At 39.4% G+C, this 16,245-nt stretch overlaps 2 protein-coding genes and 1 long non-coding RNA gene across 8 annotated transcripts; 2 read left to right on the top strand and 1 right to left on the bottom strand.

The window, feature by feature from the left end:
• The first annotated feature begins 234 nt into the window (after window positions 1–234).
• LOC105112028 (uncharacterized) lies at window positions 235–11,375 on the top strand. Of its 5 annotated transcripts, XM_011007571.1 has the most exons (10): window positions 235–403; window positions 590–4,013; window positions 4,891–6,642; window positions 6,725–6,960; window positions 7,036–7,180; window positions 8,111–8,309; window positions 8,400–8,750; window positions 8,843–9,525; window positions 9,818–10,492; window positions 11,058–11,375. In XM_011007571.1, exons 2-9 carry the CDS (start codon window positions 720–722, stop codon window positions 10,463–10,465), a joined length of 7,308 nt encoding a protein of 2,435 aa, XP_011005873.1. In that variant the 5' UTR covers window positions 235–403; window positions 590–719; the 3' UTR covers window positions 10,466–10,492; window positions 11,058–11,375. The 5 variants fall into 5 exon arrangements, with proteins under 5 accessions (XP_011005873.1, XP_011005874.1, XP_011005875.1 ...); XM_011007572.1 differs by lacking the exon at window positions 11,058–11,375 and having other exon boundaries at window positions 4,897–6,642; window positions 9,818–10,906; XM_011007573.1 differs by lacking the exon at window positions 11,058–11,375 and having other exon boundaries at window positions 8,129–8,309; window positions 9,818–10,906.
• On the top strand, window positions 7,188–7,878 carry LOC105112027 (uncharacterized). The gene is made up of 2 exons (XR_839694.1): window positions 7,188–7,549; window positions 7,622–7,878. It is a non-coding gene; the product is annotated as an uncharacterized LOC105112027 (long non-coding RNA).
• A 310-nt stretch (window positions 11,376–11,685) lies between the features above and the next one.
• On the bottom strand, window positions 11,686–14,977 carry LOC105112026 (pentatricopeptide repeat-containing protein At5g39350-like). 2 transcript variants are annotated; one of them, XM_011007569.1, is made up of 2 exons: window positions 12,803–14,977; window positions 11,686–12,676 (listed from the first exon to the last, which is right to left on the bottom strand). In XM_011007569.1, exons 1-2 carry the CDS (start codon window positions 14,712–14,714, stop codon window positions 11,805–11,807), a joined length of 2,784 nt encoding a protein of 927 aa, XP_011005871.1. In that variant the 5' UTR covers window positions 14,715–14,977; the 3' UTR covers window positions 11,686–11,804. The 2 variants fall into 2 exon arrangements, with proteins under 2 accessions (XP_011005871.1, XP_011005870.1); XM_011007568.1 differs by having other exon boundaries at window positions 11,686–14,977.
• Window positions 14,978–16,245: the final 1,268 nt, after the last annotated feature.

Below are 16,245 nucleotides of genomic sequence, written 5' to 3'. Positions count from 1 at the left end.
AAAACTTATTTTAATCAAATATTTTTAAACTATTTTTTATTTAATAACTATCTCAACAATAGATTAAATTAAATATATATAAAATTTAATTGATAGAAACTAAATTTGATTTTTTTGAACATATTATTTTTAAATCATAATCAAACATATAACTTAGGGAGTCATGAAAAGACACCCATAACCATTACAAAAATAAATAAACAAGTAAAAATAACAGAAAAAGAAACTTTCCTTAAGTTTCCTTTCCGCCCGTTCGCTGCTTCAATTTCATTTTTCTCTCTTCTCGTTACTCTCCTCTCTGTGTGTCTCTCTCTCAGGACTTATCTTGTAAGAAAAAACATCTCTCACGCGTCACCCCCGCGGCGCACGATATCGTCGCCGTTTCTATCTTACGCCCTTGCAGGTACCCCTTATCGTACACCCCACCCCATTTCTACGAACCCTAGCTTCACTAACATTATTGTATTGTTGTTGTTAGTCGCTGATTAATTTCACGTTTAATTGCTTGCTTGATCAGGATTATAAAGACTATCATTTTACCCTCTAACGTTTGATTTTGTGGATTTTTTTTTTGTTATTATTGATACAGTGAGATCTGCTTTAATTGGAATAAAGAAGAGGAATAAATTAGGTTTAGGGTTTTGTTGTATCTTACTTTTGATGCTTTGGCGGGGATCTGAATCGGAATCCGCCTTGATTATTTCGGGTCGGACCGTGAAATGGCCAATCCTGGAGTAGGGTCTAAGTATGTATCTGTGAATTTGAATAAATCTTATGGCCAGCAACACCATCAAAATCACCATAATAATCAGTATAATCATGGGCAGGGTCGGGGGTGGCCTGGTGTGGCTGGAGGAGGAGGAGGAGGAATGGTGGTGCTTTCGAGGCCACGCAGCTCTCAAAAAGCTGCTGGGCCGAAACTTTCTGTTCCGCCCCCCCTGAATTTGCCATCCTTGCGTAAGGAGCATGAAAGGTTTGATTCATTGGGATCCGGGGGTGGGCATGGTAGTGGTGGTCCAGGAAATGGGCTTCGTCCTAGTTCTTCTGGTATGGGGTGGAGTAAGCCTGCTGCGATTGCAGTTCAGGAAAAAGAAGGGCTTGATGTTAGTGGTGATAATAATGGAGCTGAGAGTGGAAATAATTATGGTGGTGGTGATCAGGGAGTGAGTAATGTGGGTAATGGGGTTAATAAATTAAGCACTGGTAGTAGCGTGGGTGTGTATATGCCACCTTCAGTGAGGTCAGTGGAGCTGACTGTTGTTTCTGATGGTCCAAGGGGTCATTCAGTGGTGGATAAAGCTACGGTTTGGAGGGGTGAGGATTTTCCTTCATTGCAGGCAACTTTGCCTTCTGTTTCTGGGCTGGAAAAGAAGCAGAAGGATGGTTTGAATGAGAAACATAAGAAGGTCTTGAGTGAGGAGTTGGGTAATGAGCAGAGGGATGGATTTGGTTTGAGTAGGGCTGTTGATATGCGTCCCCAAATGCAGGTGAGGAATAATGTGGGTACTGGAATGGATGAGGATGGTGTTGACAGCCAAGGGTTGGGTCATTCTGTTACATCTGAGAAAGAGCGGAAACAGCAAGAGTACTTTGCGGGCCCTTTGCCATTAGTTCGGTTGAATCCTAGGTCAGATTGGGCTGATGATGAGCGGGACACAAGGCATGGTTTGACTGACAGAGGGAGAGATTATAGTTTTCCAAAGGATGAGGCCTACTGGGATAGGGGTTTTGATTTTCCAAGACCTAGTGTTTTACCGCAGAAACCAGCTCACAATCTTTTTGACAGGCGAGGACAGCGTGACAATGAAACTGGAAAGATTTCTTCTAGTGAAGTCACTAAGGTAGACACTTATGTAAGAGATGTCAGAACACCTAGTAGAGAGGGAAGGGAAAGGAAATCATGGAGAGCTTCTTTGCCTCTTACAAAAGATAAATTCATCACCCAAGAGGGTGGAAATGAAGGAAATGGTATTGGTGTAAGACCACCTAGTTTTAACAGAGAAACAGTCAAAGAGAATAGGTACATCCCCTCAGCACTCCGGGTCAATTCTCAGGATGATGTTGGGAGGAGGGATGTGGGGTATGGGCAAGGAGGGAAACAGCCTTGGAGTAATACTATGGATTCTTTTGGCAATCGAGGGCCTGCCCGGAATACTCAAGAACATTATGCCAGTGAACAATACAATAGGCACAGGGGTGATACTTACCAGAATAACTCGGTTGCCAAATCATCATTTTCTGTGGGTGGTAAAGGGCTTCCAGTCAATGATCCCATATGGAATTTTGGTAGGGAGAAACGCCCATTTTCAAAGAGTGAAAAACCTTATGTAGAGGACCCTTTCATGAAGGACATTGGAACTTCTGGTTTTGATGGACGGGATCCCTTCTCTGGCACCCTTGTCAGTTTGGTTAAGAAGAAGAAGGATGTGCTTAAGCAGACTGATTTCCACGATCCTGTTCGGGAATCTTTTGAGGCTGAACTTGAGAGAGTTCAAAAGATGCAGGAACTGGAACGGCAGCTGGTACTTGAAAAGCAGGAAAGGGCTATGGAGCTAGCTCGGAGAGAAGAAGAGGAGAGAATGAGGCTAGCTAGGGAACAAGAAGAAAGGCAGAGAAGGTTGGAAGAAGAAGCTAAAGAAGCTGAATGGAGAGCTGAACAAGAGCGACTGGAAGCCATCCGAAGGGCAGAAGAACATAGGATAGCTAGAGAGGAGGAGAAACAGAGAATCTTTATGGAGGAGGAGAGGAGGAAACATAGTGCAAGGAAGAAGCTTTTAGAATTGGAAGAAAAGATTGCGAAGAGGCAAGCTGAAGCAACGAAGAGTGGTAATGACAATTCTTCTGGTGTTACAGATGAGATAATGACAGGGATGGTAACAGAAAAAGATGTTTCCAGGGTGGCAGATGTTGCTGATTGGGAAGAAAGTGAAAGGATGGTGGAGAGCATCACAGCTTCAGTATCTTCTGATTCCTCAGCAATGAATAGACCATATGAGATGGATTCTAGGCCGCACTTTTCTAGAGATGGCTCTTCAGCTTTTTCAGACACAGGAAAACATGTGAATTCATGGAAGAGAGATGCATTTGACAATGTGAACATTAGAGCATTTGTTCCACAAGACCAGGAGAATGGTCAACCCAGTCCCAGGCAAGATGCATCTGTTGGAGGGAGAGCATTTTCTAGGAAAGAGTTCTATGGAGGACCTGGATTAATACCCTCTAGGCCTTATCTTAAAGGAGGGATTCCTGATCCTCAAGTTGATGATTTTAGTCAACAATTTAGAAGTCAAAGGTGGAATATTTCTGGGGATGGAGATTATTTTAGTAGAAACTCAGAGATTGAATCTGAGTTCCAAGAGAACTTTGCAGAGAGATTTGCTGATAGTGCATGGGGGCATGCTCAGACTAGGGGCAGTCCAGGTCCTCAATACCATGATAGAATGTATCAAAATCACGAGCCAGATGGTCTCTATTCATTTGGGAGGTCACGATATCCCATGCGGCAACCTCGTGTTTTACCCCCTCCACCAATAGCTTCATTGCACAGAAACCCTTATAGAGGTGAGAATGAATGCCCTGGTCCCTCAACCTTTCCAGAGAGTGAGATGCAGTCCAATCACGGAGCTAGAAATGATTCTACCATGCAGGCAAGGTATGATAGCAGTTATCAAGAGAATCTTGGACGAGCTGAAATAATTGCCCAGCAGGAGAATTCTGAGACTGAGGTGCAGAAACTGAATACAAACACAACAAGGTGTGACTCACAGTCTTCACTCTGTGTTTCAAGCCCCCCTGATTCTCCAGTTCATCTCTCTAATGATGATTTGGATGAATCTGGAGATTCTCCAGTGTTATCAGCTGGTGAAGGAAAAGATGTTGCCTTGTTGGGTCAAGAGAATGAATCTTTAGCCTTGCCTGCTGAAGCCAATAAAGAGAATGTGATGAGTGGCTCAAGTATTGTCTCTAACGGTGAGGATGAGGAGTGGGCTGTTGAGAATGATGAGCAGTTGCAGGTATATATTCCAAAAATAAACTGGTATTGTTTGAGATTTGCTTTGGAAGCTTGTCTTTCCTTGATAAATTTGCTAGAGTTTGCTGCCATAGTGATTGTCTTTTGGGTCTAAGGGTATTTTTGTTTATTCTATACATGTGTAATATTGTTTTGCGAGAAACCTTGTTCTTTCACAATGATAGGTTTTCTTACATAAAATTGGTGCCTAAAAGGAAGTTAATGTGATTGTTGTGGTTGAGTTGGATGCACTGCAAATGTTGTTACATGGTTCTGGTTATTTCATAAATCATTTTTGTGCTAAGTGGTATGGTATATGAAATTAAGATTCTTTCTAGGAAGAGAGAGAAGTGGGGGGTGGGGTGCTGCTTAGATGTAAGGATACATTGATATGATATTTACAAAATGGGCATCTTTAGCATAGCATCTTCCTAATCACAAGTCTCCACATTCACTTAGCATATAATGCTTGATGTTTATTGTGTTTTGGTTCTGCTTTCTTTTGCAAACTCACCTCATTGCAGCTCGTTTAATGTTGATGATTAAATCTCCAACTTGTTGGATATTCATCTGTGCTTAAAATCTTCTTGCCTTGAATTTTTAATTTATGGATTACTGAACCTTGGAGAGACTGGTGTTTGAAATGCTGTTATCCCAAGTTCATGAAATTGCCACCGTTTTGTTTGGCTTTTGATCTTGCTGCTTGCAGTCCATCATCTTCCGTGTTTTTCCTATCTGGTTTTAGGAACAGCCCTAAGCTCTCTTGTATTTCCCCATCGTAGATGACTTTTTCCATTTGAATATCTTGATAACTGATTTGTTCCTTTTATTTGCTCACCTTTGATTCATCCACAAAAAAATAAAATAAAATGATGATACACTTGCAGGAGCAAGAAGAATATGATGAGGATGAAGATGGCTATGAGGAAGAAGATGAAGTGCATGATGGAGAAGATGAAAATATTAACCTGACTCAAGATTTTGAAGACATGCATTTAGATGAGAAAGATGCTCCTGATATGATGGAAAACTTGGTCTTAGGCTTCAATGAGGGTGTTGAGGTTGGAATGCCTAATGATGATTTTGAAAGAAGTTCAACGAATGAAGAAACCAAATTTGTGACACCAAAACCTTCAGAAGAGCAGGGATCTTTTGATGCAATGTTCAGTGATGGGCAAACCCTTCAACATGTGGATGGTTCTACTCAAGTGAATCTCGATAATTCTACAAGAATCTTCCAGGAAACAGAGAAGGCAATTCAGTCCAAAAATGCTTCTCAAACTTCAGCATTGCCCAAGCACATGTATCATTCTGATGCTTCTGGCTTGTCCATTCAGCCTCAAATCCAATTGTCATCTGATCAAACTGTCATGTGTACCATTCCTTCTGCTAATAATCAGCCAGAGGTACCTGTTAAGCTTCAGTTTGGGCTATTTTCTGGTCCTTCTCTGATACCTTCACCAGTTCCAGCCATACAGATTGGTTCTATACAGATGCCACTTCATCTCCATCCCCCAGTTGGATCATCCCTCACTCATATCCACCCATCACAGCCTCCACTCTTTCAGTTTGGTCAGCTGAGGTATACATCTCCCATTCCACAGGGGGTTTTACCTTTGAATCCTCAATCGATGTCCTTGGTTCGACCTGATATTCCAGGTAATTTTTCTTTCAATCATAGTGTTGGAGTTGCTGTACCTATTAAACCTGGTCAAGACATTGTGAAAGGTGATGTTTCATCAGTTTCAATGGATAACCAACGAGGCCTTCTTTCACAACACTTGGATCTATCTCATCTGGCTGTGAAAGAGGGAAATTCATTGCCACTGAGAGAAAGAGCTGATAGCACTATAAAAATACACAAGGGCAAAGGAGATTGTTTGCACAGTGGCGATATCAATTCGAGGCCTGAATCAGGTTTTCAAGCAGAAAATTCATTTGTGAAGAATTTCAAAACTGTACCCGCTCGAGAATTGGAATACCGGTCTCAAACTGAGGAAGTGTCATCTCTATCTGTTACAAAAGAAAAAGGTTTAGGAGTTTCAAAGGGTCCAGGCCTAATGTCAAGTGGGAGAGGGAGACGGTATGCGTTCCCGGCGAAACATTCTGGCCCAAGATCATCATTTCAAGCTTCAGATATTTCTCGCTCAGATTCTAGTGGATTTCAGGGGAAACCTCGACGTTTGCGAACTGAATTTCGAGTTCGTGAAAATTCAGAGAAGAAGCAATCTGCTGGATCAGAGGTAGATGATAAGTCTAATAACAGTCATGCACATGCTGGTGCTAGAAGTGGGTCTAGGAGGGTGGTTGTTGCAAATAGACAACCAAAACAGATATCTGAATCAGAGGGATCTAGTTCAAGGCCTGTAAGTTTGCAGGAAATAGGTTCTCGAAGCAGGGCTGAAAAGGTAGCTGGAAAAGAATCTGTGAGAAAGATCCAGAACATCTCTCACTCCAGAGAGGACTTGGATGCTCCTTTGCAAAGTGGAATCGTGCGTGTTTTTGAGCAACCTGGCATAGAAGCCCCTAGCGGTGATGATGACTTCATTGAGGTGAGGTCAAAGAGGCAAATGCTGAATGATCGTCGTGAACAGAGAGAGAAAGAGATCAAGGCGAAGTGTCGGGTTCCAAAGGTTCCTTTGTTGTTTTACTTTGAATTAGCTTTTGTTGCATCAAAAAACATGTTGCTTAATTACTTTAATTTGTTGCTATTAGATGCCACGAAAACCTCGATCTTATTCGCAAAGTGCTTCTGTGTCTTCCATCTCGAATAAAAATCACACACCAGTTGGTGGAGAGGCATCAAACAGCATTCGTTCTGATTTTGAGGCACCTGAGGGGCATGGCTTGGCAAGCATTGAAGTATCAGCTGGATTCAATACACCTATAGTGTCTCAACCATTGCCTCCAATTGGAACTCCTGCTGTGAAAACTGAAACTCTGGCTGTCAAGTATGTACACTTTCAGAATTTTATATATCCAAATATATATGGAAAGACTTGTAAGTCTCATATGTTCTTCTGCAGGTCCTTCAATGCAAGTTCCTTGACCGGTGTGTCAGGTAGTGGAAAGAACCATGCCTCGGGCTTAATTTTTGATAACAAGAATAATGTTCTAGAAACTGTCCAAACTTCTTTGGGCTCCTGGGGTAGTTCACGGATTAACCATCAGGTATGGTAATTAGTTATTACCATCATTTTTCCAATTATTGCTGTTAAAGTGCCATGATAGTTTAATTTTCTCTTAGGGTTCTTCTGTTCTATCATTTTGCATGAAAATGATTGTTATGATCTCACTAAAAAAACATGATGGAAAATTTGCTTGTTAGTTGAAGTTCTTCAATTTAGTGGCTATTTCTTTTTATGATTTTATTCATCGATATTGGGTCTTGGGTCATTTTAATTGCTTTCTAAGTTTGGTGCAGTGTTTCTCTGGAGTGCACTGCAAAAAATTACCCTTGGTTCAGTCAAGATCTGGCTTAATGATTTTAGCATCTCTGTCCAGTCCTACGACACTTGTCTTCAAGCCCTCAGAACCAATGCTGCTTTTTTTCTTTTTCCAAAGAAGATGGAAAGGAGGTGAAATAGTAGAAGGAAAGGAAGGGGAAGGGAGTGAAAGGATGAGAATAGAATTTCTGTTTAATTTCTTTTGCGTCTTTGTGTTGAAAAAAGGGGACAGGCACTTGAGAGGAAAATATATAAATTCTGCGATAGGAGGTATCATATATGTAGATAGATCCTGTGCTTAATGTGCTTTAAATTTTAAAATGCTTACAATTAATGACATGTTTAGACGATTTGCCAGACCAATTTCTGTTGACCAGCAAATAGATCCAGTCTGTAATGTTGATCATGCAAATTAACTGCAGGAAAAAAAAAAAAAAACAAGGCCTTTAGAATAAGCAAGCTGATAAATTTTGTTTTAGTGGGCTTTGTGTTACAGTTTCAACTTTCAAGATCCATGATCTAGTTTCCTTTGGAAATAATTATTCTGATATCTCTTCATATTTTTGCAATAATATCATTGTTTTTAATCATCCATGACCATTTGGTAAATCTGCAATCAACATCAATTTGGCATCTGATTAAATGTATCTGCTAGGTTATGGCACTTACACAGACTCAACTTGATGAGGCTATGAAGCCTGTGCAATTTGATTCACATTCATCTGTTGGTGATCCAACTAACTCAGTCAGTGAACCCAGCTTGCCATCATCATCCCTTCTGAGCAAGGACAAGTCATTTTCTTCTGTTGGTAGCCCAATCAATTCATTACTTGCTGGGGAGAAAATTCAATTTGGTGGGCATTGACTTTCTTGTGAACTTGTGTTTGATCTAAAGAATTACTATTGGCCTTATTTTGAAATTTGTGATGTTCCCTTATATTCAGGTGCTGTGACATCTCCGATTCTTCCTTCTCCTTCTAATAGACGGGCTGTTTCCCATGGGATTGGCCCTCCAGGTCTATGTCAATCGGACATTCATATTTCTCATAATCTCTCTGCAGCCAAAAAAGATTGCTCTCTTTTCTTTGAAAAAGAGAAACACTCCAATGAATCTTGTGCTCATTTGGAAGATTGTGAAGCTGAAGTTGAAGCCGAAGCCGAAGCAGCTGCTTCAGCTGTTGCTGTTGCAGCTATTAGTAGTGATGAGATTGGTGGTAATGTAGTGGGTGCAGGCCCCGCCTCTGGTTCAGACTCAAAAAATTTTGGAGGTGCAGATCTTAATAGCATATCAGCGGGTACTATTTTTTTTTTGCTGCAATATTTGTTGGGAGCCTCACATTTCTTTTCCTTTTATTATCTTTAAGCTTTTTTTGTTAATAATTTGTAGGTGCTTCTGCTGATCAGCAATTAGCAAGTCAATCAAGAGTTGAAGAGTCCCTTAGTGTGGCTCTGCCGGCTGACCTTTCAGTGGAGACTCCAGTTACCTTATGGCCACCTTTGCCAATTCCACAGAATTCTGGAAGCCATATGCTTTCACAAGTCCCTGGAGCTCCATCTTCTCATTTTCCATTCTTTGACATGAATCCCATGTTGGGAGGGCCGATCTTTGCTTTTGGGCCACATGATGAATCAACACCTACTCAGTCACAGTCCCAGAAAAGTAATGCATCAGTTACAGGTCCGCTGGGTGCCTGGCAACAGCATTCTGCTGTAGATTCATTCTATGGTCCTCCAGCTGGTTTCACAGGCCCTTTCATCAGCTCACCTGGGAGCATCCCGGGGGTTCAAGGTCCACCTCACATGGTTGTCTACAATCATTTTGCACCAGTGGGACAGTTTGGACAAGTTGGCTTGAGTTATATGGGCACCACATATATCCCATCTGGAAAACAACCTGATTGGAAGCATAACCCTGCATCTTCTGCCATGAGTGTTGGTGAAGGGGACATGAATATGGTGTCATCACAGCGCAATCCCACCAATATGCCTGCTATCCAGCATCTTGCCCCTGGTTCTCCGCTTTTGTCAATGGCCTCGCCTGTGGCCATGTTTGATGTTTCTCCTTTTCAGGTACACATTTGATCTATGGTTTGGAAGCTGAGAACTTTTTGCTTGCCAAAATGATGCTTAATTCCCATTCTTTTCCCTCTACAAGTGTTTGCCTTTTTTTTTTTTGCCAAAAATTGTTTAATGAATTGGAAGCTTTTCTGTCATGTGTTTTAGCAGATGTTAAAATTGGTTGACATCAATTGTTTGGAGGTTGACTAATGATTTCTTTCCTATTGCTTAGCCTGTGATGATGCTATTGTATTGAAGAATGGTGTACCATGACCTAACATTTGGATTAAATTGTTTTGCCCAGTCTTCTGACATTTCAGTCCAAGCTAACTGGCCTCATATGTCTGCATCCCCTCTTCAATCACTTCCTGTGTCAAAGCCATTGCAACAGGCAGAGGGTGTTCCTGCACCATCTCATTTTAACCACAGCCTTCCTGATGACCAACCATTAGCTGCTAACAGGTTCTCTAGGTCTCGAACAACAACTCCTGACAATAGGCAGAACTTCCCTGCAGCAACTGCTGCCACTGTCAGCCAGTTACCTGATGAACTTGGATTGGTAGACTCCATTACCACCAGTGTGGGGACTTCAACTCAGAGCATTGGTGCTAAGAGCACATCTGCAAGCACCATTCCAGAGGCTGACAAGACAGATGTTATGCAGAATGACAGGGCTAGCAGTGGTAGTGGCCAGAACTCAAGGTCTGCTTTGAAGACAAAGCCTTCGCACCAGAAGAATACATCTGCGCAGCATTACAATTACTCTGGGTATAATTACCAGCGAGGAGGTGGAGGATCTCAGAAGAATAGTTCCGGGGCTGAATGGTCTCATCGTAGAATGGCATTCCAAGGAAGGAATCAAACTTTGGGTACAGAAAAGAACTACCCCTCGTCAAAAACAAAGCAGATTTACGTAGCTAAACAGACTGCAACCGGGAGATCAATGTCATGAGGAGCATTGAAGCTAATTTTCCTGGATTTTTACAAGCTGAAAGCTTCGGGATAGAAGCATGTCTCGAGAATAAAAATTTTGGTTTTTTTTTGGCAGAATCTATGGTAGGGAATGACTGGGTTTTGGATTTTACCAGTGTCCATAAGATGGGTTGACTATAGCCTTGCCTTGTCTTTTGGATTTTAGGAGGAAGTGGGAGGTCTAGTGTGTCAGGTGGCCTGGTGCTATTTTTTTCCAAGTATTGTGTGTATTAGTTGGGTTGGGTCCACCACTGTTGTCATTAACCTTGTTGTCCGGATGCACGCACAGACCCAATTGTAATTTCTGGGCATTGATGTACCAAAACGTTTATGATCCGCCGGATTTCCTGCTTCGAAAATCTCGTTCTAGAATTTTGAGAATTCGTTTGGAAATTTATTTTGCTTAGAGCTTTAGGGAGTTGGCTTTATTTTGGTGCTGCAATGGCTTTTTTTGTTTTTTTCAATTTTTGATAAAAAGAGAAAATTCTAACAAAGTGCTTGAACCTTATAATTTTTCCGAGCGTTGCTACTTCACTTATTTTACCAATCAAGTGCATCAGTTTTTCCTGGATTTTACAAGCTGAAAGCTTCGGGATAGAAGCATGTCTCGAGAATAAAAATTTTGGTTTTTTTTTTGGCAGAATCTATGGTAGGGAATGACTGGGTTTTGGATTTTACCAGTGTCCATAAGATGGGTTGACTATAGCCTTGCCTTGTCTTTTGGATTTTAGGAGGAAGTGGGAGGTCTAGTGTGTCAGGTGGCCTGGTGCTATTTTTTTCCAAGTATTGTGTGTATTAGTTGGGTTGGGTCCACCACTGTTGTCATTAACCTTGTTGTCCGGATGCACGCACAGACCCAATTGTAATTTCTGGGCATTGATGTACCAAAACGTTTATGAATACAAAAATATTATTTTAATATATTTTTGAGATTAATAATTTAAAAAAATAAAAAATATTATTTTAATATATTTTTAAGCAACCTCACACCAAACTTTTCCACTTTTATATATTTTTATTTTAATATATTACCTCACAGGAAAATTTTCCACTTATATATATATATATAAAATTTTGCTGAACGCTCACTATATGAGTGATACGGATAGCGGCACGGTTGCTGCAACACAACATCAATGCCCTGAGACAGCTTCCTTGTGTGTAACAATGCTATATTAAATCTTGAAAGCTAGAGAATCATGTGTAGAGCATATGGATGCTAATTTTATTTTTTATTTTTTACAAAATCAAAAGGGGAACATATAAGAGAAAATGTATAATACACAAAGAAACATGGATAGATGGATAGGTTTTCTTCATTACCGCATGTCACTCCTTTCCCTTATTAGAAGACTGCAACCAGCTGCTTTTCTCAATCGTCTCCGGTCTATGTTTGACCTCAATTTATTGGCGTCTGCCCATCGACCAGCTGCTGCATAGATATTGGAAAGAATCACATAAGGAACAGGATTATCTGGGTCCATTTCAAACAGCAGCCCACTAATTTCCTCCCCAATTTCGACGTTGCCATGTACGCTACAGGCACCCAACAGCGACTCAAGCAGGGTAACTGAAGGTTTACCAGGTAGCTTCTTAACGACATTATACGCCTCCTTCAAGTGACCTTTTCTCCCTAACAGGTCCACCAGGCATGCATAGTGCTCTATTCTTGCTGATATACCCTTTTCGACCATAGAGTTGAGGACCATCCAAGCTTGCTCGACTAAACCAGCATGGCTGCAAGCTGATAAAATAGTTGAAAATACAATGACATTAGGGATCACTCCTGATAACTGCATCTGGGAGAGAATTTCAAGGGCAGCTTTCCCGTCCCCATGTAGACAGTATCCATTGATCATCACACTCCAAGAGACAGCATCCTTTTCAATCAAGACCTCAAACAGCTTTTTAGCAGTAACAATGTCTCCACATCTTGCATACATATCTATAAGGGCATTGCTAACGGCAGAATCTTCCTCAAATCCCTTGCATATCACATAGGCCATCACAGAATGAGCAAGACTCAAGAAATTTAGTTGAGCGCATGCTGAAACTAAACTCAGAACTGTTATGTTATCAGGTTGTAAACCCATTCGAAGCAAATCATAGAAGAAGCAAACTGCTTTTTCAGGATATTTTGTTTGGATATGCACAGAAATAATAGCATTCCACACTGGTATGTCTTTTGTTCCTATTTCAAATAGCGAGAGACATGAATTCATATTTTCAAATCTAGCATACATGTAAATCAGAGAAGTAACAAGAGGCGTTTCTGTTAAAAGTCCTGTTCTAATTGCAAACGCATGGACAGACTTACCCTGCAAATGGCTGTAGCACAAAGGCAATACATTTAGCAGAGTTACAGAATTTGGCCTCTGATACTTCGTCATTTGACTGAAAAGGACCAAAGCCTCGTTCTGTAGGTTGAGATGCCGCAAGCCAGTAATGAAGGCATTCCAAGACACTACACACCTTTCTGACATAACTTCAAAAAGAAATCTCCCCGAATCAAGATCGCCACACTTACAATATGTGCTGATAAGTGCATTGACCAAAGATACATCAGAAGCAAACCCCTTTTTTATCGCATAACCATGAAGGGTCATCCCATGACCTAAATAGTCCCTGTCACAGTAAACAGGGAGAACGCTTATTAGGGTGACCAAATCCAATGCCACACCCTCTTTCTGCATACTGTGACCAAGGTCAACTGCCTTTTCCATTTCTCCACTATGCACACACCCAGATATCAAAGTATTCCACGATACAGTATTCCTAGTGTGCATTTTGTGAAAGAGCTTAAAAGAAGAGGTGAGTTGTCTACAATCAGAATAAAACGCCAAGAGAGCATTGGAAACATTGGGGCTTGAATCAATCCCCTTTCTAATGCTAAATGCATGGGCACACTTACCAAACAAAACAGCCTCCAGATTGGAACAAGCAGAAAGAACACTAACAATAGAGACTGCATCTGGACTAAATCCACCAAGCTGCATTTCACAAAATGCAGCGAGACTTGTATCCCATAGACAATTGCGCACATACCCAGACACCATCACATTCCATAACAAGAGGTTCCTATTGGAAATCCGATCAAAAAGATTTTCAGCTTTATGCATCTCTCCAAGCTTAGCATACATGGACACGAGGGCTGTCAAAACAGAAACTTGATTTTCTAAACCGTGTTTTATCACCCAAGCATGAAATGATTCACCATACAGTATACCACCAGCAACCTCACATGATGGAATGACCGACACAAAAGTAATTGAGTTAGGCAGCACATCAGCATGAAGCATTTGTCGAAACATCTCATATGCTTCAAAAGCCATATCCTTTTGTGTACAAGCAGAAATCATAGCATTCCAAACAGCAACATTCTTCCTTTTTACATCTTCAAACATATTTGTAGCACTAGATACACACACATCACGAGCATACATTGAAATTAAAGCAGGCGCCAAGAACTCATTCGCAAGAAATCCAGACTTCACAGCAAATCCATGGAGAGACTTACCTGTATCCAAACATCCCAATCTGGTACACACAGGAATTACACTAGCCAAAGTACTCAAATTAGGCTTCAAACCCACCGCGAAGATAAGCTTAAAAACCTCAAACACTGGTTGATCAATCCCATGAAAAGAATAACAAGAAATCAAAGCATTCAGAGAAACCAAGTCTGGTTGTGGACTTCTGTCAATCAGAGAGCGTGCAGTCCCTAGATGACCAATCTTTCCATAAAAGTCAACCAAAGCAGTCTCTATAACAACATTTCTCTCATACCCATTTCTCAACACAGCACAATGAATCTCTTTTCCAATCTCAAAGGCACCAAGAACTGAGCATGCCTTGATAACAAAAGGAAACGTAAAATCATCAGATAGGCAATTCGTAACCTGACAAGTTTTATACACAGACAAGACGTTTTCGTGTAACCCATTATTACTTAGACTCCTAATCATCAAGTTTTGCAACAACAAGCTTGGCTTCTTAATTGTCTTGAAAGTCGAGAGAGCTAAATCAACAGAACCCAAATTAAAACAAGACTCCAAAAATTGTCTCAGCAAAAGCTTGTGTTGTATTAGACCGTTAACTATGAGTAGAGCTTTCAAAGACTTCAAGTGGTTGGTGTTTTTGCAGATATTGGAGAAGCTACAGCTGGATCTTGAATGGAGTGAACTGTACATTATCGAAGCAGATTCTTGCTTGTTTTTAAGGGAGACCATCACTGAGGGGTATAGTGAGACAGAGGTGGTCACAGATTCATGGAGAGAGAGTTGGAAGCGAGGAAATTTCTTGCAGATTTTATTTTATAGCCTTGCATTGCTTGCCTATGCTTGGATCTTCGAGGCTGGGGCTCTGCGTTTCCCGCCACGAAAGCAAGAAATCTTTTGAAAGTAGATGCATGCAACAGTTGAGTGAAAAGTGCCTCTCCAGTGCGGCACGAAGCCGCTGATGCCGAGTCGGCTCCTATGCCGCTAGCTTCACCCAAGAGTGTTATACCCAAAAAAAATATAAATGAATTCTTTTAATTTGAGGAGCTAGGAAACCTCCACAATTGCACACGGCGCCATTGGAATTCAAATGATATCTTTTATTTTCAATATTCTAGCCTTTTATAGGTTTTTAATAAACTTGCAATAAATCATAATCAACTCTCTTAACTAGCTTTTATTAAGATTTAAATGACCCATTATTTCCAAGTAATAAATGACATAACTTAGACCCGTTTATTTACTGAAAAATACTTTTTCTGACCCGTTTATTTACTGAAAAATACTTTTTTTTGAAAAGTAAATTCTAAAAAAATAAATTATTTTTTGATATTTGATAGTATAATGAAAAATAAGTTAGAAAATATTTTCCAATATTTGGTTATATTATGAAAAATTAACTAATTTCCAGTATTTGGTTATGTTATGAAAAATTAATTGAAAATAACTTATTTATATTTTAATTTTCTCAAGTTTAGGTGTTTATTTGGCGGAAAGTAGTTTTTTAGAAATCACTTTTCAAACTTTCTTATACTTATTTGTCATTATAAAAGTTGGTCAAAGGAAAATATTTTTCAGGAAAATTTAGCTTAATTTTCAGGAAAGTATTTTTCTGAAACATTTAGGTGGAAAACACTTTACGAAAGTTGTGAAAAAATTAGAAATGTCATATTATTTGCTGATTATATCAAACTTGGTCTTCAAAACTTTTTATTGCTATATATATTTTATTTTAAATATTTGTATTTTAATTTCAAATGCTATATATATATTTTATTTTAAATATTTCTATTTTAATTTCAACCCTTAGAATTTAATTTTTATATTAAAATTTGGTCCTCATTTTTATAATTGTTATTTACTTTTTCCTTATCATTTTTTAATTGAAATTTTTTATTTATCAAATCTGGTCCTCATTCTTTTAATTATTACTTATTTATTTGAAATAATTTATGAAATAGTAATTATTATTATTTTAATTTCATTTTTTATTTTTTTATTTTTTTTATATTTAATCTCTATTATTTTGATTATTATTTATTTTATTTGAGATAATTTATGTAATTATATTTTTTTTCAATTTCATGAAATAAATTTGATCCTTATTTTTCTAATTTTTATTTACTTTTTTCTTATTATTTTTTAATTGAAAAGTTTTATTCATGAAATTTGGTTCTCATTCTTTTAATTTTTTTTATTTTTTAGATTTGATCTCTATTATTTTTATTATTATTTATTTTATTTGAGATAATTTATAAAATTA

The sequence above is a fragment of the Populus euphratica genome, unplaced genomic scaffold (assembly GCF_000495115.2).
Source record: "Populus euphratica unplaced genomic scaffold, PopEup_1.0 scaffold386.1, whole genome shotgun sequence".
NCBI classification, from domain to species: Eukaryota; Viridiplantae; Streptophyta; class Magnoliopsida; order Malpighiales; family Salicaceae; genus Populus; species Populus euphratica.
The sequence above is the reverse complement of the archived record's forward strand: the minus strand, read 5'-3'. Positions and strand labels throughout refer to the sequence as shown.